This window comes from Labeo rohita, chromosome 18, assembly GCF_022985175.1.
Source record: "Labeo rohita strain BAU-BD-2019 chromosome 18, IGBB_LRoh.1.0, whole genome shotgun sequence".
Lineage (NCBI taxonomy): Eukaryota > Metazoa > Chordata > Actinopteri > Cypriniformes > Cyprinidae > Labeo > Labeo rohita.
Window position 1 is genome coordinate 34,160,935 of NC_066886.1, and position 27,931 is coordinate 34,188,865.

General features: G+C 39.2%; 2 protein-coding genes across 4 annotated transcripts; both read right to left on the reverse strand.

The window, feature by feature from the left end:
• Positions 1 to 53: 53 nt before the first annotated feature.
• LOC127180472 (dynein regulatory complex protein 9-like) lies at positions 54 to 1,330 on the reverse strand. Its single transcript, XM_051134543.1, has 3 exons — positions 1,225 to 1,330; positions 1,003 to 1,104; positions 54 to 189 (listed from the first exon to the last, which is right to left on the reverse strand). Exons 1-3 carry the CDS (start codon positions 1,306 to 1,308, stop codon positions 67 to 69), a joined length of 309 nt encoding a protein of 102 aa, XP_050990500.1. The 5' UTR covers positions 1,309 to 1,330; the 3' UTR covers positions 54 to 66.
• LOC127180471 (NLR family CARD domain-containing protein 3) lies at positions 1,239 to 27,931 on the reverse strand. Of its 3 annotated transcripts, XM_051134540.1 has the most exons (10): positions 27,852 to 27,931; positions 19,352 to 19,440; positions 19,082 to 19,179; positions 18,803 to 18,898; positions 18,427 to 18,549; positions 14,422 to 16,296; positions 13,301 to 13,474; positions 12,737 to 12,910; positions 2,219 to 2,293; positions 1,239 to 1,356 (listed from the first exon to the last, which is right to left on the reverse strand). In XM_051134540.1, exons 3-9 carry the CDS (start codon positions 19,159 to 19,161, stop codon positions 2,233 to 2,235), a joined length of 2,583 nt encoding a protein of 860 aa, XP_050990497.1. In that variant the 5' UTR covers positions 19,162 to 19,179; positions 19,352 to 19,440; positions 27,852 to 27,931; the 3' UTR covers positions 1,239 to 1,356; positions 2,219 to 2,232. The 3 variants fall into 3 exon arrangements, with proteins under 3 accessions (XP_050990497.1, XP_050990499.1, XP_050990498.1); XM_051134542.1 differs by lacking the exons at positions 1,239 to 1,356; positions 2,219 to 2,293 and adding an exon at positions 9,610 to 11,408; XM_051134541.1 differs by lacking the exons at positions 1,239 to 1,356; positions 2,219 to 2,293 and adding an exon at positions 9,610 to 11,668.

Consider the following 27,931-nt stretch of genomic DNA (forward strand, 5'->3'; position numbering starts at 1 on the left):
TCTGACAATTATTTGCTTTCCATTTGTTATACATTTATTTATTTATTTATGCAGCCACTAAAAGCATCAGTCATCATTTCTTTTTTTGCCTTTTTTGGCTTTTTTGCCAGCTTTAGACTTGGATTTATCTGCTTTCTTAGGAGAACGTAGTCCTCTACGTACAAGAATCCCCCGCCACCAGGCCTGGATCTGAAAGGAGAAACAAAAGAGAAACAAGTACATTAGGGATTTTTTTCTCCCATATTGCAAATGTGCTGATTATTATTATTATTATTATTATTATTATTATTTTGTCAATTATTGTAGTTTTTTTATACTGTTAATTTTTCCAATTTAAGTAGTAAAAGCTTTTTAGAATTATTGAATATATAAATACAGTTAATGTGTTAACATGAAATTTATTATGTATCCTTGCCACAACAGGACTGAGCAGAAATCAGAATGATGAATGATAAAATCAACGGCAGCCAATCAAAATCTTTTGCTACAATTATGTAAGATTATTCCTAATTATGCACATTTATTACCAGATGTGTGACATTTTTCTCTTTCTCTCTTTTCAATGCAGTTAAAATACACCGCTATCAAAATAAGTTTTGATTTTAACACGCAAATCTAAATTAGCAGAAAATGACTTAAAATAAAATAAAAAACTTTTTTTTTAATTATATGAACACCCACACACAATGTAAACAAATACATCCTTTGAATTTCATTCAGTTGTGTTTCTTCTTTCTTACACATCTATACCCACAATTCCAGTTTACTTACAATTACAATTACATTATGAATGACACACGTGTAAGTAGCACAAAATGGACTCTTAACGGAACCCACAATGCTTCTAAATACAGGTATCAATTCCATAAAGCCAAATTCCAAAGATGTCAAATTTGGCAACAGCATCATCTACTGGCCAACAGTGATGCAGTAATAAAATTACATATTTCTGTTCACTATTATCCACTGAATCCTTCTAGAATCTCTGAAGCTACATTTTACCCTAGTTGCTGCATCGCCCTCCCTCTGCTCCTTCTCCAGCTGCGCACGCAAACGTTCCTTCGTCATCCTGTCCTCAATGATCACCTCCTCCATGTGTTTGCACTGAGGTACACAAAGTTATTTTGCAGTTTGCAAGCTCTTATCAACACGGACTCTCTCAAAAGGAATTCTGAATGGAATGAATATCAGGAGACGTAACACAGATGTGTTTCATATAAAAACCTTCATGGACAGCTCTTGAATTCGTTCCTGGATAACGTTTCTTTTAGTCTGCAGCTCAGTGATCTCTTGCTTCTTCGTATTCATGTCTTTCTCATAACGCTGCTTCCAATACTGTAACTTCTTCTGTAAGTCCTTTTGGGCACAAATATTTTAGTGACAGCAATGAATCCCGAAGGATTTGCATTAGAATAGGCTTATTTAAAAAGCCTGCAAACAGCACTCCTCAAACTTTCTGGTAAGAGTTTGTTCATACCAGAGCATAAACTAGGAATTTTAACAAGCCTAACCAACAAGAAACTTGCCAGTTAGCTTCATTATCAAAGTTTTGCTGAGAAGCAGCACGGCTATTCTGTCAGAAGTCTGGACTGTGTTAACCAAATGCACTGCCACAGCACATTCCACTGTTACCAACATGTTGCAGTAATAACTGCATAGCGTCTAGTAGGTAGTACATTTGGTTTGAAACTTACTTTGCGACCATTAACTAAATTAAGTTTGTTTTATATAGTTTTTACTGTCATACAATCTACCAGCAGTTGTGTCACTTCACTGCCGTTCACCTGTTTTCAGGAAACAGTCATGACTAGATTGTTCATTTACTTAATCTACTTAATTCTACAACTACTACTATTTAATTCTACATAGCGAGTTACGTTACGGTTGGAATATCTTTCCTGGTTTGCCATAAGCAGTAAAATGAAAGCTAATTTATAAATAAAATATATTTTAAATTATATAAATAAAATATCAATTAAACACACATTTAATTTAATTAAATATAAATTATAAATTAAACACACATTTCTATAGGTGCTGTTCCAAGTATTTATGCCAGCTTCTGTAACAGGGTTATCCAGTCCTGCTCCTGGAGGACCAATGTCCTGCAAATTGGCCTTCCAGAAGCAGGACTAGACACCCCTGTTTACACTAATTGGGGTTCTCACATTCAGTTTTATGAATTACACTACATCAAATAAAGTAGTTCTTCACTCACTGCATGCTGTCTTTCTAGGAAGGCCTCCATCGCCTTGTGAACCTTCCTTTCCTCCTCAGTTTTCTTTTGAAGCATCTGAGTGTGCAACCAAAAGTGGAAGTTGTATAATAAAACATAATGATATGTGGGTATGTCAAAATGTTTATAAATACCATAATTCATTATTAAAGGAGAAGTCCACTTCCAAAACAAAGATTCACATATAATGTAGTCACCCCCTTGTCATCCAAGATGTTCATGTCTTTCTTTCTTCAGTCGTAAAGAAATTATGTTTTTTGAGGAAAACATTTTTCTTCATATAATGGACTGATATGGTGCCCCGAGTTTAAACTTCCAAATCCCAGCCGAGGAAGAAGGGTCTTATCTAGCGAAACGATCGGTTATTTTCATTTACAAAATAATACAATTTAAATACTTTTTAATGTCAAATGCTCGTCTTGTGTTTCTCTCCCTGAACTCTGTGTATTCTGGCTCAAGACAGTTCGGGTATGTCGAAAAACTCCAATCGTATTTTCTACCTCAACTTCAAAAATCATTTCGAAATCATCCTACATCGCTGCAGAAGAACAGACACAGTGTTTACAAAGTGAACATGCAAAGAAGATCAAACACCCTTAACAAAAAAGGTAAAACAGTGATATAGGACAATTTTGAAGTTGAGGGAGAACATGAGATGGGAGTTTTTCCACATACACTAACTGACATGAACCAGAACAAATACAGTCCAGGCAGAGTAAGACAAGACGAGCGTTTGACATTAAAAAGTATATGAATTGTATTTTTTTTATGAAAATAACCGATGGTTTCACTAGATAAGACCCTTCTTCCTCGGCTGGGATTGTGTACAACCACATTTGGGATCGTTTGAAGCTGCATTTAAACTACATTTTGGAAGTTCAAACTCAGGGCACCATATCAGTCCATTATATGGAGAAAAATCCTGAAATGTTTAACTCAAAAAACATAATTTCTTTATGACTGAAGAAAGACAAGAAAGATGACAAGAGGTAAGTACATTATCTGTAAATGTTTTGTTCTGGAAGTGGACTTCTCCTTTAACAAGACACACCTGAACATAATGAAAAACTCAAATCAGAGTTTGAAAGTGTGACAACTAGTCTGGACAGGCTACACTTTTTAATTTCTGATGTTTTGCATAATGTGAGGAAAAGAATGTAATTGTATAGTTTATGTATTTCAGAAGCATTACTATCACCCAGATTGTTGTTGACATTCAGTATTCAGTCTTCTTCAACCAAGCCAAACTGTTAATTAGTTCCATTATGTTGTGCATGTGCCAGAGTCCTGTAATGGGAACATGTGAGCTGTGTTCTGATCAGCAATCCGGTGTTCCCTGACCGCAGGAAACAAAACCATCTGTCCCTCTTCTGTTTCATCTCTCTACGCCCCCACCACTGCCCCATCTGAAAGAGAGCACAGATATCACTGTAAATGTGACACAACCATAACTTTCTTATTTAAAGGCATGTTCATCATGTTGATTTTACAGAACTGTTTTTACAGGGAGTCTGCATTTTTGTTAAAGTACTTAAATGATTAAGGAATGAGAAAAATTAAGCATAGAAGTTTGACATCAGTTCTCAGTTACATCCTCTTGTTCAGTCTGACATCACATTGCTGTTTCCAGGATCTGTTTAATGCAAATTTGACCTGCTTAATGCTACACTTACTGACTTCTTAAAATGAAATCACAGCCTTTGATTTAATAATTGTAATAAGCAATATCACAAAAAGTATAAGCTATACCATGAAACCTCCTTTGGGAAACCCTGGGCTAGAGCACATTGAAATATTTATTGACATACATGATTTCTGACATTACAGAATCCATACTGAAATACTGGTGATGTCAGGTGTGCAAAGTGAGAGGCAACCACTGCACAAGTCTACACTGTGTTCAGTTGTTTCAGAGACTTCTTTCATGGTTTCATCTGGCTCAGTGTCTGTCAGGGCCCACTGTCATGATAAAATAAATGCTCAAGGATCTCCAGTAAACAGTAAACCGGTTGCTCGTGCCGATACCATCTGAAATATGAGGCACGAACATGCCACGTCTGAGTAGCTGCGAGTCATTCTTTTGTACTGTAACATATGACCAGTTCATTCTCCTAGAAAGGTAGTCGAACGCTGAAAAAAAATTACTTTTTACTTTAAAAAAATCTTCCTAACAATTTGCACATTTTAAGTACATGTTACTGCTACTGCTCTGTAAACTTAACATTCATGGCATGTTCGTGCCTCATATTTCAGATGGTATCGGCACGAGCAACCGGTTTACTGTTTACTGGAGATCCTTGAGCATTTATTTTATCATGACAGTGGGCCCTGACAGACACTGAGCCAGATGAAACCATGAAAGAAGTCTCTGAAACAACTGAACACAGTGTAGACTTGTGCAGTGGTTGCCTCTCACTTTGCACACCTGACATCACCAGTATTTCAGTATGGATTCTGTAATGTCAGAAATCATGTATGTCAATAAATATTTCAATGTGCTCTAGCCCAGGGTTTCCCAAAGGAGGTTTCATGGTATAGCTTATACTTTTTGTGATATTGCTTATTACAATTATTAAATCAAAGGCTGTGATTTCATTTTAAGAAGTCAGTAAGTGTAGCATTAAGCAGGTCAAATTTGCATTAAACAGATCCTGGAAACAGCAATGTGATGTCAGACTGAACAAGAGGATGTAACTGAGAACTGATGTCAAACTTCTATGCTTAATTTTTTCTCATTCCTTAATCATTTAAGTACTTTAACAAAAATGCAGACTCCCTGTAAAAACAGTTCTGTAAAATCAACATGATGAACATGCCTTTAAATAAGAAAGTTATGGTTGTGTCACATTTACAGTGATATCTGTGCTCTCTTTCAGATGGGGCAGTGGTGGGGGCGTAGAGAGATGAAACAGAAGAGGGACAGATGGTTTTGTTTCCTGCGGTCAGGGAACACCGGATTGCTGATCAGAACACAGCTCACATGTTCCCATTACAGGACTCTGGCACATGCACAACATAATGGAACTAATTAACAGTTTGGCTTGGTTGAAGAAGACTGAATACTGAATGTCAACAACAATCTGGGTGATAGTAATGCTTCTGAAATACATAAACTATACAATTACATTCTTTTCCTCACATTATGCAAAACATCAGAAATTAAAAAGTGTAGCCTGTCCAGACTAGTTGTCACACTTTCAAACTCTGATTTGAGTTTTTCATTATGTTCAGGTGTGTCTTGTTAAAGGAGAAGTCCACTTCCAGAACAAAACATTTACAGATAATGTACTTACCTCTTGTCATCTTTCTTGTCTTTCTTCAGTCATAAAGAAATTATGTTTTTTGAGTTAAACATTTCAGGATTTTTCTCCATATAATGGACTGATATGGTGCCCTGAGTTTGAACTTCCAAAATGTAGTTTAAATGCAGCTTCAAACGATCCCAAATGTGGTTGTACACAATCCCAGCCGAGGAAGAAGGGTCTTATCTAGTGAAACCATCGGTTATTTTCATAAAAATAATACAATTTCTATACTTTTTAATGTCAAACGCTCGTCTTGTCTTACTCTGCCTGAACTCTGTTTTTGTTCTGGTTCATGTCAGTTAGTGTATGTGGAAAAACTCCCATCTCATGTTCTCCCTCAACTTCAAAATGGTCCTATATCACTGTTTTACCTTTTTTGTTAAGGGTGTTTGATCTTCTTTGCATGTTCACTTTGCAAACACTGTGTCTGTACTTCTGCAGTGATGTAGGATGATTTTGAAATGATTTTTGAAGTTGAGGGAGAAAATACGATGGACCCTTTTCACAAGCCTGTGATGATGCGTTTCAACGGTCATCATCATCATAAATCCTTTAAAGTTTTTTATATTTTGATTTTCAAAACTATACTATACTTTGTATTATATCACCTTTTCATCAAGTTACAAAAAAGCTAGTTAACACTAATGCGAGGGTGTTTCTAATGCCGCGTCTATGGGAGGGACGGTAAATTTGACTTTGTTCTCTCTTCTGACTGCCGATATCAGTCTCTCACAATTTTTTTTCCTTTGATTGAAAGTCGTGAAAACACTATCGTGTAGTTTTCTTTTGCTATTTGAGCAAATGGGAATGCAAAAACTATATTTGTGGTACTCCCATTCACCGCTCTCAGATTTTACCCAACTATGACGACTTCCGCTATGAAAAACCCGGAAATGTGAGAAAGGTCCATTGGAATTTTTCGACATACACTAACTTTCTTGAAACAGAATACACAGAGTTCAGGCAGAGTAAGTCAAGACGAGCGTTTGACATTAAAAATTATTTAAAATGTATTTTTTTTAAGAAAATAACCAATTGTTTTGCTAGATAAGACCCTTCTTCCTTGGCTGGGATCGTTTACAACCGCATTTGTGATCATTTGAAGCTGCATTTAAACTACATTTTGGAAGTTCAAACTCGGGGCACCATATCAGTCCATTATATGGAGAAAAATCCTGAAATGTTTTCCTCAAAAAACTATTTCCTTACGACTGAAGAAAGAAAGACATGAACATCTTGGATGACAAGGGGTGAGTACATTATATGTGAATTTTTGTTCTGGAAGTGGACTTCTCCTTTAATTATCCTCATTTGGTCTGTGTATTTAAGTTCCTGTCTGTTCAGTTTGAGTCTGTTTGTAACTGGTTTGCTATGTGACTGTCACACTGAGAGATTTAATGGCTTGAACTGGTTCTTGCAAATTACAAAGTTTGCAGGAAATATATTTAATAATATAATATGTATTACACATGACAATATAGCATTTTTCTGTCTGATAAACTGTGTGTAATTTACTTTAGAGCCTATTGTAATAACAGCACAACTCATAACAGCAGTGTGGATATTAATCAATGTATTTGAGGTCTGTGATGTAATCTGGTATTTGTGCGCCACCTAGTGACAAAAGTGTGAAAACAGTAGACACTTAACATCCGCATTCAGAGATACCATATGAATTTGAGACGGGCTTCTGAAGCAGCATAATGGTATAAACAAATTAATAAAAAGAAAGAAAGAAATGGTGAGAACAAAGTGAATATTTTATTACTATAATTCTCATTTCTCACTAGAAATTAAGTCAAAGATTAAACAGAAACCTATATATGTAGACTGACCTTCTGCAACTTACAGACACCGTGGGAAATCATAAGCAGGAAATATCTGTTCTACCTATGTTGCACCATATATATATATATATATATATATATATATATATATATTTAACCATCAAATATCATCATTTGATATTACATATTTGATATTTGAATTACAACAAAGCGCAATAGTTACCATACTGTGTTTGCCGGTGGTCAAAAAGGAGAATTAGATGACAAATTTTGAATCAGTTTCTTCCTGTAAACTCAGAGATGTGGGTTTGTACGGCAATTAAATTACCACACAACCATGGTGTTTGTCAAAAACAGTAGGTAATTTGGCCATAGATTTTTGCAAGGGTGATGGGCGAAAAACAGACATTCTGGATTCTGACAGCAATAAAATCACAGGCCAACCCCCTGTAAATTTTAAAAATAGCTTATGTCCTCATGAGAAACAATTACCCTCTGAATCTGGCTTAAGAGTGTCATTATGGAGGTGATTATCAATGCAGGTGCTCACTGGTTCGCACTGCAACTTAGAACCAGGAGGGAATGCTGGGAAATGCAGTAAGCGAGTGAAGCGATATAGGAGAACCAGTGCATTTGTGACAGGTGGTTGGATATCATGCTTGTTGAGTAAGCCTAGAAGTCAATGGCTACCAGCAACTGTTTTGGTACCAACATCTCTAAAGGGGTCATGAACTGCCTTTTATTTTGTACTGTTCTTTGAGGTCCACTTATAATGTTAACAAGATTTTTACATCACAAAACATCATAATTTAGAATAGGCTATTTTCTGTCCTGTTTTTGACACTATGTGCGAATTGGTGGGCGGTGCTAAACAGGCAGTGATACCGATCTTCTGCGGAGGCGGTGCTTAATCTACCTATTACATCATGCATGGGAACATTCCAAAAGCTGTCATTTTGGCAGACTGCCTTCAGTATAAGATGTTTTTAGACTAACGACAAAGTTTTGAGTTCGGAAACTTACAGGATGTTTTTATAGTACAATGACCTCTGATATGTCAAAAGATCAATGCAATTTTGTAGTGTTGGGTTCGAGTCCACCTAAGTCGAGTCTGAGTCGAGTCCGAGTCTTTAACCAGTTGAGTCCGAGATGAGTCCGAGTCCAAAATGGGTTGAGTCGGACTCAAGTGCGAGTCCCAGAGGGCCGAGTCCGAGTCCAAGGAAACACTACTGTTTGTCAGTATCTTAACATTGTTAACCCAGGGGGGGCCAAACTCGGTCCTGGAGGGAGGTGTCCTACAGATTTAGCTCCAGCCCAAATCAGACACACCTGAACCAGCTAATCAAGCTCTTACTAGGCATACTGGAAACCCCCCGGCAGGTGTGTTGAGGCAAGTTGGAGCTAAACCAAGGACCAGGACCAAGTCTGGACACCCCGGTTTTTAACCTTTACAACTAGAAAAACACAACTGAAATGTAAGAAAAGATCTTGTGGATCTTGCCATTTTGATTTTTGATTTCACGACATCTCATAATTAGTGTCCATAACAGAAGTTATGGCTCACCTATAATGTAATGTGACATATTTCAGAGTGAAACAGGTTTTAAAATATGAAAAATTATAGGGCAGGACTTGACTTTATTCATTGTTATAGTAAATGTATAAATTCATGGGTGGGGGTAAAGGAGTAAGTATCTTGGGACCTTACGAGCAGAAAATGCCCCTGTTTTATTTCTGATTGTGGCTGTGTGTGTTTTGGGTTTTATATGACATTTTTTTTTTCTTGGATGAAAAGGAGGCTGTGAGGGATAAACCTAGTCTTTACAATGACACACACTGTGTATAAAGCCCTACATATACTTTCCGTAAGTCACAGCAAACTCACACCTGTTTTATTTTTGAATGCAGTTATAGTTACATTGATTACAAAAAAATACATTATATAAGGAATAATTGATGATGGGCCATTGTATTATTAGAAAATCATGCACACCCAAGGTGGTTTTGGGACCACCTTGGGTTAACCAAAAATGATTTTACTTTGAAGCTAGAAACTGCCACCATGTTTAAAAAATAATAATTTCAATACAGCAAAAACTAATCAACTAATGTAAGTAAAACATTCTCAAGCTTACTGAAGGTATTATTTACAAGCAAAAGGATAAATAAATATATTAATCAAAATACAAATAAAATAATAATATTAAAAATAAACAAAAAAAAAAAACAGAATCTTTTTGAAAATAGAATTTTTATTTATTTTTTTTAGGTAGGTCATTCTAAAAGCTACAGAAATAGACTACTACAGACATTTCATGAAGTAATAAATGTTAAAATAAAACTGCAAAATCTTCACTGTATACATTAAAGATGATTACAGTTAATACGTGATTCATTTAAGAAAAGGGAGTGATTCTCTCTTTTTCTTTTGCTGCAGGTTTACGCTGCTGTGGCTTTAAGATCTGACGCACAGATTAAATATTTTGACGTATCAGTATTTCTCCCAACTGTTCAGGGTTACTTAAGACAAAACCAACTTTATCTACATGAATAGTCTCCAAGACAAGCATGTGTGTAGCAATTACAGAACCTATTAGAAGCCGAAGAGAACTGCGCGAGGACGGTTTGTTGCTGCATTGATCAAAGCAACAAACACCACTGGCGTGAAGTTCAAATTAGTTGAACTTTTGCTGCTGCGCTCTGAAGGGCTGCGCTGAACCCAGCGGCCTGCGCAGCACATTCCGCATTCGGTGTGAAAGCCGCTTGAGAGGCGTGTTCTGTGAGCGCGTTTTGAGTGTGTGCGCACATAAACTTTGAAGTAGCCTACTGGACAAGACTTAAAATCACATACAAATACTAAATATCACTTTCGTGATAATGCATCGAGTCAGTGACATTTTCAACTTTTTCTGGACTCGGATGGACTCAAGTCCGTGACAAGTCCGAGTCACCTAAAAATTGTACTCGAGACCGGACTCGAGTCCGAGTACAAGTCCGAGTACCCCAACTCTACAATTTTGGTTTCTCAGTTCATCACCCCTTTAAAATATGTTCCTTTGTGTTTAACAGAGGAAAGAAATTCATACAGTTTTGGAACAACCTGAGGAAGTGTAAATGATGACAAAATTTTAATTTCTGTTTAGCTTCCCACTCATTAATTCAAGTGCCAAAGAAAATCTTACTCACAGCTTCTGTGGCCATTTCCTGTTTGTAAAAATTATAGCCATGAAGTACTCCGAGCACAAATGGAAAGTATTGCCTGTGTAATCTGCTTTACAATACGTTTTTTCATTGTACCTTTTTTTGCTTCACTTATATGATTTCTTGTGTGTTTTTATGGATTAAGATTGTTGGATTATTGCCTTGCCTTGTTTAGCTGTCGGATTGTTTACTTGTCCTGGATTTTTGCCTGGACTTTGACTACATGATGTGTTGCCATTTCAGATTTGTTATTTGAAATTACACTATATAAAAAATTTAATCAGTAAATTATGGCAACTTTTACATTACCTCATCAAAATAAGTTAATTACTAAGAGTAATTTCAACTATATTTTATGGTTCAACTTTATTCAACTTTTGTTTTTTTTTTGTTTTTTTTTTTAACAAAAATGGATCCTTAGAATTGGGTATGATGTGATATGTGGGTTTAATAAGGTTTGTGTTGTGATTCAGCAGTCTTATTTGACTGCTGTGTGTGTGCATCTCGCAGCCATAAGGTTTATCCTGCATGAGTTAAATCTGTTCCTCGCAGTCATATGGATTCTGAAGATTTGGATTACAACGCACAAATAAAATTGATTCCTTTTATTTTATGGATCTATTGTCAGCCACAGCATGTTGAGAAAAATGCTTTGTGTCCCACAGCAAAAATATCACATGATAAGTTATTTTTAAATGATTGCAGAAATGTTACTCATCTTAAAGTTTTAAAGTGTAGTCTTGTTTAACATTATGCATTCTTTTATATGTAAAACACATACAAATTCTCATGAGATCACAATGACAAAGAGAACAAGAGTTGAGTGTTTCCTGTGTTTGGATCCAGTGTGAGATTGCAGGCATCTATACAGGCATAAATCTAAAAAAAAAGATAAAAAAAAGATTTTTTTTTAAATCTAAAAATGCGGAAAGATTTGTGTAGGGTAGCTTCAGGTGTAGGGTTTGTGTTAATGGATTGAATATACAGTTTGTGCAGTATAAAAATCATGGAATGGACCCATAAAATGTGTAAACTGTGTGTGTTTGTGTGTGTGTGAGAGAGAGAGAGAAAGAGAGAGAGAGAGAGAGAGAGAGATTTTCCCAATCCTGGCGTGATTCTAAAAGTTTTCATAGTCCAAACTAGAAAAAGAAAATGTACAGTAAAAGATTACGTATATATCGACAAGATTAAGTGACTACACACAGCCATGGGCGTCGGAAGCAAAATAAATGTAGGTGGGTCCTCCCTCCAAAAAAAATTAACGTGACAACTACAAAAGATGGCTGTTTAAACATGTTTCCAGTGGCGTAAGTGGTAAAGCGAGCAATTAGTGTTTTTCGACGCAAACGACCTGAGTTCATGCCCGCCTATTGCCAAAATTGCTCTTCTACCTTTTCACATCTCATTTTACATCAGAAAGGCATTTGTTTTCAATAAAAATGAAGGAAATAATCGAAAAGTTTGAATAAAGTATCGGGTAGGGTTAGGTGTATTTGAGCAGCTTTGTTTACTTTGCTGTGTTTCAAAAGGGCAGCAGACGTGAATAACTAGTGAAAACACAAAAATGGAGTTCAATTAACATACAGTGGTGTAATGCAGGTTATACCCAAGTATACTGCATATACCCACTTCTTTATCAGTCGGCTTTGTAGCCTATACCCACTTATAAATCCCCTCTGATGTGCATCATACAGTAGCATCCTGTATTAGTCAAAATCATGACAGTCCACCAGTAGCTAATCAAATCGCATGTGAATAAATGCAAATATTCTCTAAACACACCCAGTAAAGACAGCGATGCGGTCAGGACCGTGGCGCCCGCTTCCTTTTAAATATGTTTGATGACTGTGCCTGATGCGCCCGCGCCATCCACTTCTCCACCCCAGATGCTGCCTGTTCATACGCGTGAGCATAGAGCTTAATCTATTAGCGCATTCGTCATGTGGAATGGATTTGACTGATGGCACTCTAAAAAAGTGTGCAGACATTCGCAGAATTAGAGACAGTAAAAGTGGGTGGGTCCGATATCATAGGTCTTCAAAAGTGGGTGGGTCCTGTCCCACCCACATTCAATGGTTCCGATACCCAGGCACACAACTAGGATGTTTAAAGAAATCCAAAAGAGTAGATTTTGGCTTTAATGCCTCTTCAAGGCCTGACATCACACCCACTGTAACTGTTGTGCTACCCTACCCCACCCCACTTACTTGAGTATCTGCAGTGAGCAGTTTGGATCGTTCAGTTTGTCAGAGAGCAGCTGGACTCCTGAATGTCCTGGGTGATTGTAGCTCAGATCCAGCTCTCTCAGGTGTGAGGGGTTTGAACTCAGAGCTGAAGACAAATAACCACAGCCTTCCTCTGTCACCATACAGCCAGACAACCTACAAATATTAACATTCTGATAAATAAGGAAAATTACTTATGTTATTTCAGCTTATCTGTTAATATGTTCCTAAATACTGTTTACAAATAACCCCTCATTTCTACCAGCTATTACAACAATATTGGTTATTTATCCGTATATCCATCAGAATTAACAACATTAAACATTAAAACAAAATTAAAAATGCCAGAAAATCTAGCTAGCCAAAATGAATATTTATATTTTTAAAAGTTAATTTAAAAGTTAACCGTGAATAAATAGATAAATACAAAAATAAAAATAAACTGCAGTTTTACACTGTTTGAACTGCCACTAGGAATGTTCAAACCCTCTTTGAGCAGTGTGTATTTCTGAGCATTCAAGATATCAAAGAACAATTGTAACATACCTCAGTATCTCTAGCTGACAATGTGGACTCTTCAATCCATCAGAGAGCAGTTTCACTCCTGAATCCTGTATGTCGTTGTTACTTAGATCCAGTTCTCTCAGGACACAGTTTGAAGATTGTAGAGCTGATGCCACAATTTTACAGTCCAGACCAGAGAGATCACAACCAGCAAGACTAAAACAGTGCAAAATACAATTTTGGTGTGTGTTTGTGTGTGTGTAAAATCCAGGGCTGCCCCCTTAATAGTCCACTAATTGTTAATCAATGAGAACCGGCTTAATCAACCAAATTTTGGTTTGGTAGAAAAAAAAAAAAATAATAATAATAATAATAAAATAAAAAAATAAAATAAAAAAACTCATCACCAAGTAACAGCCACACAGTCTGTGATGGACAATTCGTTAGTGTGGCTGCTATATATTTATTTATTCATTTCTATATAATATAGCCTTTGGTAGGACTGTGCCGGTTCAAAAAGGAAAGAGAAAGGATGTGACATGTAGCCAAGTATGGTGACCCATACTTGCAATTTGTGCTCTGCAACCCATCCAAAGTGCACACACACAGTAGTGAGTAGTGAACAAACACCTGAGCTCCCTGACCAGCCTCCAGGGCGCCCACCCCCACTCCCCGGTAGTTGTTACAGCGTGGGATGCGCCTTTCGGGTCAGTGTTTTTCCTTGTTTTACCCCTGCCTGTGTTCCTAGTTTTCCATATATTGTCTGTTTCCTGTTCTTGTTTAGTTGATTGATTATTCCCTGCATCTGTGTTTCTAATTATCCTGTGTATTTAAGTTCCTGTTTGCTCCACGTTACTTTGTCCTGTCTATGTTTCTAGTTACTTTCGTTTGTGTGCAATTTTGTTGATTAGAGACTGTAAAAGATTATTCAAGACTCCTGCGTTATCCCTGCTACAGCGCAAGTGTGACACCATTACTGCTAATCAATGATTTACAAAGCATTTGTATTAGTTATCAGTCATTTATAAATACCTTTATAAACCCTTTACAAATAGAACCTACATGTAAAGTGTTACTGGAAAATCTTTGGTCAGTGCCAGCCTTAGTAAAATCTGTAATAGAGAAATTATATCTGATTAAAGAAATGCAAAAACAAAACTCACAGAGCTTTTGTGCAGTTCATCACAGCTGGTATCAGTCGTCTTCTACCCTCATCTGATGTGTTGTATTTCATGAGGTTCAACTCATCCAGCGCCTCCTCTGATATCTGAAGCACACTGGCAATTGCTGAGCAGTAAGCAGGAGAGAGTTTCTTCTCTGAGTGTTTGTCTGATTTCAGAAACTCCTGAATCTCTCTGAACAAAGTCTGATCTTTCACTTCCAGCAGACAGAAGAACAGATTGATGGATCTTTCATTGGAAAATCCATGTCCATCTTTGATCTTCTCTTTAATGTACCGTGTGGTTCTCCTGATGCTCTCTGATTTGTTCTCTGTGTGTGTCAGTAGATTCTGTAAGAGTCTCTGATTGGACTCCAGTGAGACGCCCAGCAGGAACCGCAGGAACAGATCCAGCTGTCCATTCTCACTCTCAAGGGCTGTATCTACAGTTGATGTTAGTAGATTATGCAGGGAGACATAATCAGTTTTGTAAAATCCTAATTTATACAGAAAAAACTTCAGTGGCTGCAAGTTCTTTGTTATATAGCAGTAAAACACATAGAAAGCAGCAAGAAACTCTTGAACGCTCAGATGAATGAAGCTGTAGACTGTCCTCTGATGAATCACAGATTCCTCCTTAAAGATCTCAGTGCAAATCCCAGAGTATGCTGAGGCGTCAGTGACATCTATGTCACTCTCAGTCAGGTCCTCCTCATAAAACATCACATTGCCCTTCATCAGCTGTTTGAAAGCCACTTCAGCAAGTTTTACAATCATTTCTCTGTTGGACTGCAGGAGTTTCTCTGGATCTCTCTCTTCATACTTCTGATTCCTCATGTTGATCTGAATCTGCAGGAAACTAATGTATATTTCAGTCAAAGTTTGAGGGATTTCTCCACTCAGATCTTCTTTCAGAAGGTTCTGAAGCACAGTGGATGAGATCCAGCAGAAGACGGGGATGTGGCACATGATGTGGAGGCTTCTTGCTCTTCTGATGTTTGAGATGATTCTGCTGGCTTGATGCCGGTAACTGATTCTCTTCCTGAAATATTCCTCCTTCTGAGGCTCATTGAATCCCTGAATTTCTGTCACACGGGTGATGTATTTGGAGGGGATTTGATTGGCTGCTGCTGGACTAGAAGTGATCCAGATGAGAGCAGAGGGAAGCAGCTCTCCTTTCATGAGGTTTGACATCAACACACCCACTGATGAAGTCTCAAACACATCACAAACTTTCTGAGCATCTGAAAACATCAGTGTGATTCTGCTTTCATCCAGACCATCAAAGATGAACACAACTTTACACTCCTCATAAATCGTTGAGTCCAGATCTTGAAGTTCAGGATGAAAGTCCAGCAGAAGTCTGTGGAGACTGTACTGATGATCTTGGATCAAGTTCAGCTCTCGAAATGGAAGCACAAACATGAAATCCACATCCTGATTGTCTTTTCCCTCGGCCCAGTCCAGAATGAACTTCTGCACAGAGACGGTTTTTCCAATTCCAGCGATGCCTTTAGTAAGAACAGTCTTGATTTGGTCTTTCTCCTCACATCCTGGTTCATGTGAGGCTTTAAAGATGTCATTGCAGTCAATTGGAGTGTCTTGTGAGTGTTTTGTTCTGGCTGTTTTCTCCATCTGTAAAACCTCATGTTCTTCATTCACACCTTTACTCTCTCCCTCTATGATGTAGAGCTGTGTGTGGATCTCATTCAGAAAGTTTAGATTTTCTTGAAGTTCAATTCCCTCAAATAACCTCTCGTATCTGTTCTTCATACTGGTTTTGTGTAGGTCTTTCACACTCTGAAGGTTTGTATTCTTTTTTGTCTGCAGAACTGGTTGAGTGATGTTGTTCTGATAATGGCAGGGATGTAAATCATGTCTTACAAGTGAGGGGAACAAAATTGAAGGCTGGGTTAAGATTTGTAATATCTAGAAAAGGCCACAAATCACACAGTTTGATGCAAAATTTAAAATTATTTTTTTTTTTATTATTTTCTTTTTTTAAAATTACATTAAATTATTATTAATAACATATTTACAGATGGTGAAATAATAGTCTTTGCAATTAATCTTAGCTTCCGATGAAGTTCTGGCAGTTTAAAAAATCTGGGTTGCACTAATACAGTGTGACAGCTCTTACAGCTCGCATACACAAGAACCAACAGAAAAGAAACCTCATACTGGACAAGAAAAGCTTTCTGTGAGATGACCTAGCTGAAGCACTTCTCATCTGGTGTGTGACCAGCTATAAATGCTAAATTATAGATAAATAAATTATAGATGTCTTGGCTATAAGTTATTGTATAATCTGAAATTAAAAACTATATACATTACACAATCTGCCTTGTCTATCTCCTTTAGGTCACATCATACAAACTCTCAAGGTATTAATGTATCTAAAAAATGTGCAGTGCATAACAGGCTTATTTACCTAAAAGATTTTAAATCAGTTAGGGGTGATATACAACAGTGGTGTGTTTTGTGATTGTGTTTTTTTTACATTTTATTCAGAAAATGCCTTTACTATTCACAAGCTGCACATGCAGGTGTCAATCTTATCAAAGTGATCTTTAATAGGATGCATTTCAGGTTTGATTTCAATGGTCTGTGGGTAAATATCCCACTATAGCCAGATGTTTCTACTATGTTTGATTGTAATGCATTATAGTTATACACGTGAAATGATTCAATGCATGCATCGCCTAAAAGAGGAGACACACTTTATTTTCACTATCTGTCCGATTGCAATATGTGATGAGCAACAGGAAACTGTTGTTTTAGAAACTGACAGCTGAAATAAGAACATGACAGTGATAAACTTCAGGTACAGATTGGGTGCATGTAACGCCACGCCAGCAGAGGGAGCCCTTGCCCATGTACTTACTGTTTCCACTCCCTCTGCTGCTTCTATGGTTACTTCTTGTTTGGTGGCCATATAAGGAGGGTCATGCCAAACAGGCGTTGCGAAGTATTGTTTTGCCTGTGCGGACTGTACCAAGCATTATCCTTGTTTCATAGTGTTTTCCATGGTCATTGTTTCATTGTTCTAGTTTTTGCCTTGTTCATTGCTATAGTTTTTGCCTCGTGGCATTGCCTTGTTTATTTTGTTACTTTGGACTGCTCTCTTGGTATTTTGACCTTCTGCCTGTTTATTGGTTTACGCTCTTGTCTTGCCCCTGGATATCACTATTTGTTGCAGATCGACCTTGCCTGTCTGACCACGTTCTGTTTAATAAAGCTCGCAATTGGATCTGTCACGCTTCTACGAGTCCCGTTACAGTGCATTACAGTGTTGAGTATTTGAACATCATTTTGCATTTATTTCCATATTGAATAGGACAATGGATAATTTTTTCTTAAATCTTAAAAAATAAATTAAAGAAAACGAGAATGTTAAAACTGTGAATTCTATGTAATTCTATGTATGAATTCAGTGTATTATATGATATGGTATGTATATATTTTTTAAAAAATGTTATAATGGTTTAATAAGTATGAATTATAATTATTAGATTAAGTATCTTTTTTGTTGCTGCAGTGTGCCTGTACACTTTTCTGACTGGCTGGAAATTTTCATTGACTTTGTCACGTTTTGTACATATTGCATCTGGTGTTGCTAGATGAATTGCTTGTTACTGGAATCTTACTGCATCCTGTCTAGTTAAGACATAGCATCATTTAAATAAATATAAGTGATAAACAGCGCATAGTAATGACGTCATCTCCCTCAGAACACTAAGATTGGTCCAAAGCAGTCCATCCTGACCTCATACAGGCTTGTACCAATAATCGTATGCTTTGTTAACACATAGAATCGTAATGATAAATTACTGGTAATGTTATAACTTTTCAAACTGCAATATGGCTGATTTACTGGTATTTCTCTAAGGAACTTCTTCACACATGTTCTCTAAACAGTAATTTACCAATAAAGACTGTATGTGTGAAATTGGCTAATGACAGCAACTTTGAATACAAGTTTCTGACAAATGCAAAAATAGTGCTTTACCTGAAGTCAAAGGTAACTGGTTCATCACTGAATGAAGGACTGGGCGTCATGGGTCTGTTCCTCTGCACAAATGAATTGCTGAGTCCCTGTGATTCTGATCTCTCTCTCTTCACTCTGATGTCACTGACAAAAGACGAAAAAAAAAAAAACTTTACACATACTTACTATATAGAGCTTAAATGCATTTAATTTATCAAACTGTTTTTATCTCAGGTGCAAGTTCTTTTAATTGCAGGGGAATTTAGAGTAGGCTTGGGAAAATCACTCCACCAATGACAATCAGCAACAGTTCAGGAAAGTAATGATACCATGCAGGGTTCTGGAGGTCACTTTGAGTAAAAGCATATGACAAATGTAGAAATAATTAGTGTCCTACCTTACAAAGAGCGGTACCTCACTGAATGAGCGGGGTGTCATCATGGATGCGTTACTCCTAAAAGACACAACACTGGGTTCTGGAGAGCTCTGTCTCCTGGTAATACAAACAAAAGACAAAAAACCTGCATTTTAGATGTATTTGCTGTTTGTCAATCACTTGTCTAACTGGCTTTATATTGGCATTTATTCATTTTATGCTTTCACACAGGCTTCTGGAAACCATTGTAAATAACTTTGGATAGAAGTATCTTCCAGTGATAACAAGGTATTGTCTTACCTATTGTAAGAAGTCAATCTTGACTCATCCCATCCATCTACCATGGATTGGTGAAAGCTTGATGCAGCAGATCTACTCATTTTAGAGGCAGTGTCCTCCTACATTCATTTTTTAAAAAGAGATTAATTTTAGACCTTTTTGAAAAAACAAAAAGTTAAAAGATGCACCTTTGTGTCTCGCAATGAATAACAGTATTGCAGTTAAACTGCTTTGGCCTGTAGTATTTTAGTACACTACAATACAGATACATTAAAGCAGAAATGCTCAAACCTGTTTCTGGTAGACCGCTGTCCTGTAGAGTTCAGCTCAACCCAAATGAACACACCTGAACCAGCTAATGAAGGTCTTCACAAAAGTCTCTGCAGAACAAAAGTGGGAATTTCTACTTTTTTAAAAACTGGTGATTGTTTCTAAGTCATGCAATGAAAATTCTGGACTCAATAAAATATTTATATATAGTTTTACAACCATTTAAAACAGTTTAAGTATTTAAAGTGATGTAAGTAAAGCATTCAGCAGCTTTTTTTACTGTGTTGAATGCACTGATCTATGATAATCTGTATTGATCAGTGTTTGAATGCCATCCATTAGTGAAGTTTTTACCACAGAATATGCTGCTGTTTAAATACTGAGTGTTAACAGGTTTAAAGCCTTGAAATGACATTGCTTACTTTTCCTCTTTCACTTTTGTTTACTAGTGAACAGGTTTAACGTCTCAGGTTACGTATGTAACCCAGGTTCCCCGAGGGAACGAGACGCCATGTCGAAACGCTATGGGAACGCCTTCAGCGTGACCGCGCTCTGAATCACATGTGTAATCAGTCCAATGGAAGAGCGAGATGTCACCGACGGGTGACGTCACCGACCAGGAAGCTTAAAAGCACATGCGCCAGAACCGGCATTAGCTTCAAGAGAAGCAGCGCTCGCAGGGATGCAGGAGAATGGCCCCGAGACGTGGCGTCTCGTTCCCTCGGGTAACCTGGGTTACATACGTAACCTGAGACGTTCCCCTTCAGGAACTCGAGCTGCGCCGAAACGCTATGGGAACGAGATGCCCACGCCGCCAGAATCCAAGTCCCTGCCTAGAAAGAGCTAGGGCGAAGGACAGAAGAGCCAGGAGAGACTCGCAGGTCTAGGTCATAGAACCTGACGAAAGTAAGGGGCGTAGACCATCCTGCCGCATTGCAGATATCCTGTACAGGGACGCCTGCAAGGAAGGCCTTGGAGGCAGCCACACTCCGGGTAGAGTGAGCCTTGACCCCCACAGGAGGAGGGAGGCCAGAGGACTCATAAAAGTAGCATCCACGATCCAGCGACTTAGGGTCTGTTTGGTAGCAGGGAGACCCTTCTTAGGCGGACCATAGTATACAAAGAGCTGGTCCGATTTTCTCCACATTGCAGCTCTGTGGACCTATGTGTCCAAAAGGGAGGAGGACAAAAGGCCTGGAGTACGACAGGCCGTTGTGTTGAGGAGGGGACTTTAGGGACATACCCCGAACGAGGGTATAGAAAAGCTTTAGAAAGGCCTGGCGCAAAGGTCCCCAACTCTCTTAAGAGAGGAAAGTGCAAGAAGGAGAACTGTCTTAATAGTAAGATGACGGTCAGAAATATCCTCAATAGGCTCAAAAGGGGGCTTTTTCTACAGAGAGCCTCTAACACCACAGACAAATCCCACGAGGGGACACGAGGTCGTATGGGAGGCCTCAGCCTTAGTGCACCGTGGAGGAAACGTGTAACAAGGGGGTCTTTACCCACGGAAAGACCACCAAGAGGGGCGTGGTAGGCCGAAATGGCCGCCACGTAAACCTTCAAGGTGGAGTAGGTTAACCCTGCAGATAACTGATCCTGCAGGAACTCCAGCACTGTACCAACTGGGCAGTAAACTGGATCCTGCAAGCGGTGTCCGCACTAAGAAGTGAAGAGTCTCCACTTCAACGCGTACAGTTTCCTCATGGAGGGAGCTCTAGATTGGAGGATGGTCTCAGCAACCTCGGTTGAGAGACCGAAAGCTAAGAGGTGCGCCCCCTCAGAGGCCACACCCAAAGCTTCCACAGCTCCGGCCGGGGGTAAAGAATGGAACCCCCTGCCTGTGAGAGGAGATCTCTCCTGATGGGAATCTCCCAGGGAGAGCCGTCAAGGAGAGAAATCAGGTCCGAGAACCATACTCGGCCCGGCCAGAACGGGGCTAACTAGAAGAAGGCACACCCCGTCCTGGGGGTGAAGCATCCATTCCCCGGGCCTAGGCCCCTGCCTCGACAGGATGTCTGCTCCCATGTTGAGATGCCCAGGTACATGAACTGCTCTCAGCGAGAGGAGTTTGTCCTGGGACCACACAAGGATCTGGTGCGCCAGCTTGTACAAGGGGCGCAAACGCAGACCTCCCTGGTGGTTGATGTAGTAGACCACCGCTGTGTTGTCGGTGCGGACCAACACATGGCGGTGTCTCAGGTCTGGGAGTAAGTGCTTCAGAGAACCCCTTGGTCTTGAGCCACCACTATAGGGGTCTCATGTACAGCAGGCCAAAAGGTATCACATTGGACGCAGCTGCCATGAGACCCAGCAGTTGCTGGAACTGCTTGACAGTGAGTGACCGGCCTTCCTTCACTCTCGCAACTGCAGATTGACTCAATCCGTGCAGGAGACAAACGTGCCTGCATCGTGGTCGAATCCCACACCACGCCTAGATAAGTGGTCCTCTGAGATGGAGAAAGCAAACTTTTCTTGGCGTTTAGTCTTAACCCCAGCTCTTTCATGTGAGCGAGAACGACATCTCAATGCCGAACTGCCACCTCTTCCGACTGGGTCAGGATCAGCCAGTCATCGATGTAATTAAGTATGCGGATGCCCTGGAGTCACAAGGGAGCCAGAGCTACATCCACACACTTCGTGAAAGTGCGGTAGGAGAGTGCTAGGCCGAATGGAAGGACCCGATATTGGTATGCTTCGCCCCTGAAAGCAAACCTCAGGAACTTTCTGTGGTGTGGAAGGATGGAGACATGGAAGTATGCGTCTTTTAGATCTATCGTGACAAACCAGTCCTCGGACTTGATTTGAGACACGACTTGACTGATGGTGAGCATCTTGAACTTCAGTCGCATGACCTAGCGGTTCAGAAGATGCAGATCTAAAATGGGAGACAGTCCCCCATCCTTCTTGGGAACAATGAAGTACCGGCTGTAGCACCCGGACTCTCTGGCATGAGGAGGGACCACCTCGATGGCCTCCTTCCTCAGGAGAGAGACTACGTCCTGTTCCATTACCAGACCCTGCTCGGGGCCCACCAGAGTGGGACAGACCCCGTTGAACGGCGGCGGAGGCGAGCCGAACTGAATGCGGTAACCCTGCTCTACAGTACGCAGGACCCAAGCAGACACATTGGGCAGTAGTTTCCACACTGCCAAATGATCTACTAAGGGAACCAGTCTCTTGAGACTGGCCTCTAGGGTTGTTTGAGCTGCTAGAACGGTGTCCTGAAACAGTTTCCCGGCAGGAAGCACCTGAACTAGCGACCCCAGAAACCCCCTTTGGGGGTGGCGAGCTCCCCAGCTCCGATACGTTTCCGGGCGGAAGAGACTAAGGCGGATGCTTGCTGGAGGCCGCTGCGCCCTGAAACACTGGCAGGGTTAGCGGAACGGCCTCCTGAGGGCACAGAGGAGAGGCGGACACCGAATAATGCGGTGCACCCCACCTCTCCCCTGAATTGTCAGGACCGCTTAGTCGGGGACTTCTTAGACTGAAGCACGACCCTCAGGTCGGGCCTAGCCTTCGAAGGAGTGCGAGAGGCGACACTCTGTTTTTGTGTCTCCCTACGTGAGGAGCTGGTACACGACAGGGGCTGCTGCCACCCAGCAGCCCCTTGAGTTGGAACTCGGCGAGGGAGGAACCGCTGGAACGCCGCCGCTTGTTTACGAGCCTCCTGGTATCTGTCGACGACGGAGTTGACGGCGTCGTCGAACAAACCAGAAGGCGCAAGCGGGGCGTCCAGAATGAAGGCCCTGTCCTTTTATTTCATGTCGGACAGGGTCAACCAGAGGTGTCTCTCCGCGGCCACAAGGGCTGCCATAGACTGCCCAATGGCACGGGCGGTCTCCTTAGTGGCGCGGAGAGATAAATCAGCGGCCCTCCTGAGCTCAGAGATATCCCTCTCTTTGATCTCTTCGTCCAACTCTTTAAGCAGGTCAGCCTGGTACGCCTGTAACACCGACATGGTGTGCAGACAGGCACCAGCCTGACCTGCAGCCGTGTACCCCTTGCCCACCAGCGCTGAGGTGACACGCAGCGCCTTGGAGGGCAATGCCGGACCCTTCAGAGATGATGCTGAACCGGGGGACAGATAGCTAGCAAGCGTCTGTTCCACCCGGGGCATCGCTCTGTACCCCTGCTCCTCCATCCCCTCCACATTGCCATAATTATAAGATGCAGGGATGAAAAAACGAGCGGAGAAGGGTACATTCCACGATCTCGACACCTCGGTGTGGAGATCGGGAACGAAGGGAAGTTTCCGGCAGGCTGAAGGCGGCCGAGACCACAGGAAGCGCACATCTAACTTGCTTCGCTGGGGCTCAGCTTGAGTCCCGCCGGTGACATCTCGCTCTTCCATTGGACTGATTACACGTGATTCAGAGCGTGGTTGTTTTGTTACGTTGTTTTAAGTGAGACACACAAACTAGGCATTAGAATAATTTGATGTGGTATAATAAATAATAGCTGTTTATCTGGTAAGGCACGAGCTTCAAAGTAACTTCTGATATGCTCTGAATCTCTATGTGTGTTTTTATCAAGTCAACATTAAAAGTTTGGCTTTAAGTTTTGCTGTCCTGTGTTTTAGCCCATTCTTTAGTACAGAAACACTTGAGAAACCCTGTGATATTGGTGGGTTTCCTCCTATGAACTGCTTGCTTCAGGTCCTTCCACAACATTTCGATTGGATGAAGGTCCAGACTTTGACTGAGGCATTGCAAATCATTAACCTTGTTCTTCTTTAACCATTTTTTGGTAGAATGACTTGTGTGTTTGGGGTAGATTTTAGTTCATGGACAGATTCCTGACATTTTCCTTTAGAATTTTCTGGTATAATTCAGAATTTATTGTTCCATCAATGATGGCAATTCGTCTTGGCCCAGATGCAGCAAAAGAGGCCCAAACCATGATACTACTACCACCATGTTTCACAGATGGGATAAGGTTCTTCTTATGTGGCTTTCTCCTTGCAACCCTGCCATGCACACCATGGTTGTTCAGCGTTCTCCTGATGCTGGACTTATGAACTTCAACATTAACCAATGTGAGAAAGACCTTTAGTTGCTCAGAAGTTATCCTGGGGTTCCTATTCTAGGAACCTCGGAAACTATTATTGCTTTGGAGTGATCTTTGTTGGTCGACCACTCCTAGGGAGGGAAATAGTGGTTTTTAATTTACTTTATTTGTAAATAATCTGACTATGGATCTGTTGAGTCCAAGCTCTTTAGAGATGCTTTTGTAACCTTTTCCAGCCTGATGAGCAACAACAACTCTTTTTCTGAGGTCCTCAGAGATCTCCTTTGTTTGTGCCATGATTCACTTTCACAAACATGATCAGACTTTAATAGATCCCTGTTCTTTAAATAAAACAGGGCATAAACTGACACCTAATTGTCATCTTATTGACTGAAAACACTTCTGAACAGATAGACTAATTTCACCTTCAAATTAGCTGCTAATCCTAGAGATTTACATACTTCTGCAACTCACAAATATTTAATGCTGGATAATTTTTCATAATAAATAAATTACAGAGCAGTTTGTTCAATCTGACACAAAGACACTGAAAAACCATAATAAATCCCAATTCCAGCATAGAGAGACGACAATCTTGAGATCATGCAACATTAACACACATTTTTTGAAACATGCCGAGTTCACATCAGCCCGTTTAACGCAAGAGCCTCTCCAAATATAAGGCTGAATAGGAAAAGAAAGTTATCAGTGGGTCTGTTCAGTAACTATATAAGGTGAACTGCATGTTTTGCTGAAAAGCATTTTCAGTTGCTGATGGTGGACTGTGCTGCTAAGAAATATATGTAGACCTTTTGAGAACTCAATCTCCAATCCCAAATAAATACACCTAAACCAGCTAATCAAGCACTACAGAAAAGTCTCTATAGAACAAAAATGGGAATTTTTACATTTGTGGGCATTTTTTAAAAAAACTGATTGTTTCTAAAACATGCAATGAAAATAATGCCCCTTACCTGAACACATCTCTAAACAAACCCATCACTGTGATGTAAGAAAATCAGGTAACATAGTCCTCCATTATGGCCTCATCCACTGATACAGAAACTCAAATTATAGTTCTAGAGAGGCCCATACTTGCTTCAGACTCACTAGAAACTTCTAGGCGAGTGTGTTTGGAGCTAAACTCTGTAGGACATTGCTCCTCCAGGACTGGACACCCTGCATTAAAGTATTTTCTTAATTTGCTGTTGTATATCATCATATATATAGGGATTTAACAATACAGTTAGTCCACGGTTCAATACGTACCTCGGTTTTTAACCACGGTTTTCGGTTCGGTTCGGTTCTGATATCTTGCCTTTTTTTTTTGCAACAAATTAACAAAATACTCCCGTAAACCTCTGTACACTGCGTGGTTTAGTATATGTCTGCTTAATTTTTCTTTTGAGAGAAGTATTATTTTTTCAAATTTTACGCAAAATAGAATGGGTTTCATTCATACTGGATGCCAGAAGGCGCCCTCATGCGTAAACTCCACATATGCATCAAAGAAGTATCACTGATACGTTCCGTTCCAGCTTCTCTAATGGATAAAGGCATCGCTATTGCTGTAACTGAATAAAAACAAGATATAACATTAAACGTTTTGAATGATGAAATGTAAGAACAATAAACACTCATCTGCAATAATACATGGTCTATCCGTGTTCTTCAAGCCATCTTGGGTATTTTCATAAGCCAATGCTAATCGACATATATATACATATACTAGAATATGAGTATACAATTTATTGTCTGCCTCATTCTGTGATGAGAATCCACATCAGATCACATAAGGAAGTTTTGTCAAACACTCGACTGATGTTGTGAATTAAAAACAAGTTATAATGTTTTTATAACTTTTATTTTTATAACTCTTTTGTTTGACAACAGGTTTAGGTTTAGAAAGGCTTATCACTGTATGTCATTAGAATGGAAGATGCTCTGCGTGTGTTGCTTTTTCGGATATAAGCGAGGAAGCGTTTCCTCATTTCAGCACGTGAAATCGCGGGCAAAAATAAAGCAAATTCCGAGAGAAATAAAACAAGGAAATTATTTAAATGCAAAACCGAAAAACCACAATTCACAAGTGCGTATTGAACCATGGATGTCGTACCGAACGGTTCAATATTATAGAGTATTGTGACATCCCTAATATATATATATATATATATATATATATATATATATATAGTTCATCATAGTACACATCACCTGAACTGCAGAATGAACTACACTCAGTGTTGGGAAGGTTACTTTGGAAATGTAATAGGATACAGATTACAAGTTAATATATTTATATTTATAGTGTTAATGTAAAGTAACTTATTACATTTGATTACTTTTTGATTACTTTTCTAAATGTATAATATTTTCAACTGTAAATTATTTTAAAACATTTAAATCAACTTTACAGTAGCACTCAACACTGATTACAAAATCCTTTATCAACTTGAATTAAGATTATAATAACTAAGGGATAATATACATCTTTATTTGCAATAACAACTGTCTGGATGTACATTTTCCCACTTATTACACAGCGGCTTGTCACACAAGTAAATAATTAGACACAAAACACTGATCTGAGTTGAAATATTTGAAACCAAAAGTTTCCATGAAGAAATCAGCTGCTAAATTCAAATTATACAGACATTTAAGGAATACAGTGCAGTCAGACTACTTCTATTTCAACATTTCACCACATAATTAAGTACTTGCATTACTAGTTGGTTAGTTATCTTATAATCCATTAGAGTGTACAAAACAAAACAGCAGCAGCTGTGTTTGTATGAAACAATATCATGAGTCCAAGATACCAGGATGACAGAATTAAGAAATTGTACACGTAATATTGAATTGAGTTTTAATATTTTATTCGCTAACCAAATGCAAAGCATCCACCAAGAAAAAAAAAAAAATTAAAGTAGGCTATAGCGCCGACTTAAGTTGCCCGGATGAGTCTGTTATTAGCTTTTACCAGTTGTTATCGGGAAAAACATACCTTGGAATGTTATGACTGACCAATCAGAATCAAGCATTCCACAGAGCCAATTCCAATTCAGACTTAACACCTCTTATTTACTTTGAGATCATTCTGAGGTTAAATATAGATTTAAAATCATAACAAGAAATACTTTAATAGCTATGATACTGGTTTTGAAATAAAATATTTGCATAGTTATGACACTGGAATCCAACAATGCCTTGGAAAAAAAAAACAATTAATCTTAAAAAATAAAGTATAAGCATAAACCCAAATAGGGAATAAAACAGTTATCAAATAAGGATGTGTCCTATTCTGTGTCCTAAACTCCTGAAACATTGGTGTCTCATGCTGCAATTATTTTGTATTTTGTATTTTAGGTGCGTCATAAGAACCATGTCGATGTCGACTACTTAATTCTACCTACGTCTTTTCGTCGAAGTTTCTGCCCTTTTTGTTAAGCTCTGGTAACAAGAAATAACAAAAACACAGGCCATTTTATAAGGTTATATAAAGTTTTGCTCTTACCACAAAATATGCGGCCGTTTAAAGTTCCGAAGTTTACCAATGTTCCCAGCTTTAAAGTGGCGTCGTTTTTTTTCTTCTTT

Bases quoted from the DNA above. Each gene is read 5' to 3' on its own strand.
- LOC127180471 (XM_051134540.1), bottom strand. From the start codon at position 19,161: ATGAGTAGATCTGCTGCATCAAGCTTTCACCAATCCATGGTAGATGGA. The intron at 13,475-14,421 runs GTGAGTTTTGTT...GCACTGTTTTAG, and splicing joins ATGAACTGCACAAAAGCTCT to TCTTGCTGGTTGTGATCTCT. The intron at 12,911-13,300 runs GTATGTTACAAT...TAATATTTGTAG, and splicing joins TGTCAGCTAGAGATACTGAG to GTTGTCTGGCTGTATGGTGA.
- LOC127180472 (XM_051134543.1), bottom strand. From the start codon at position 1,308: ATGAATACGAAGAAGCAAGAGATCACTGAGCTGCAGACTAAAAGAAAC. The intron at 1,105-1,224 runs GTTTTTATATGA...TGTGTACCTCAG, and splicing joins TTCAAGAGCTGTCCATGAAG to TGCAAACACATGGAGGAGGT. The intron at 190-1,002 runs GTAAAATGTAGC...TTCTCCTTTCAG, and splicing joins AGGGCGATGCAGCAACTAGG to ATCCAGGCCTGGTGGCGGGG.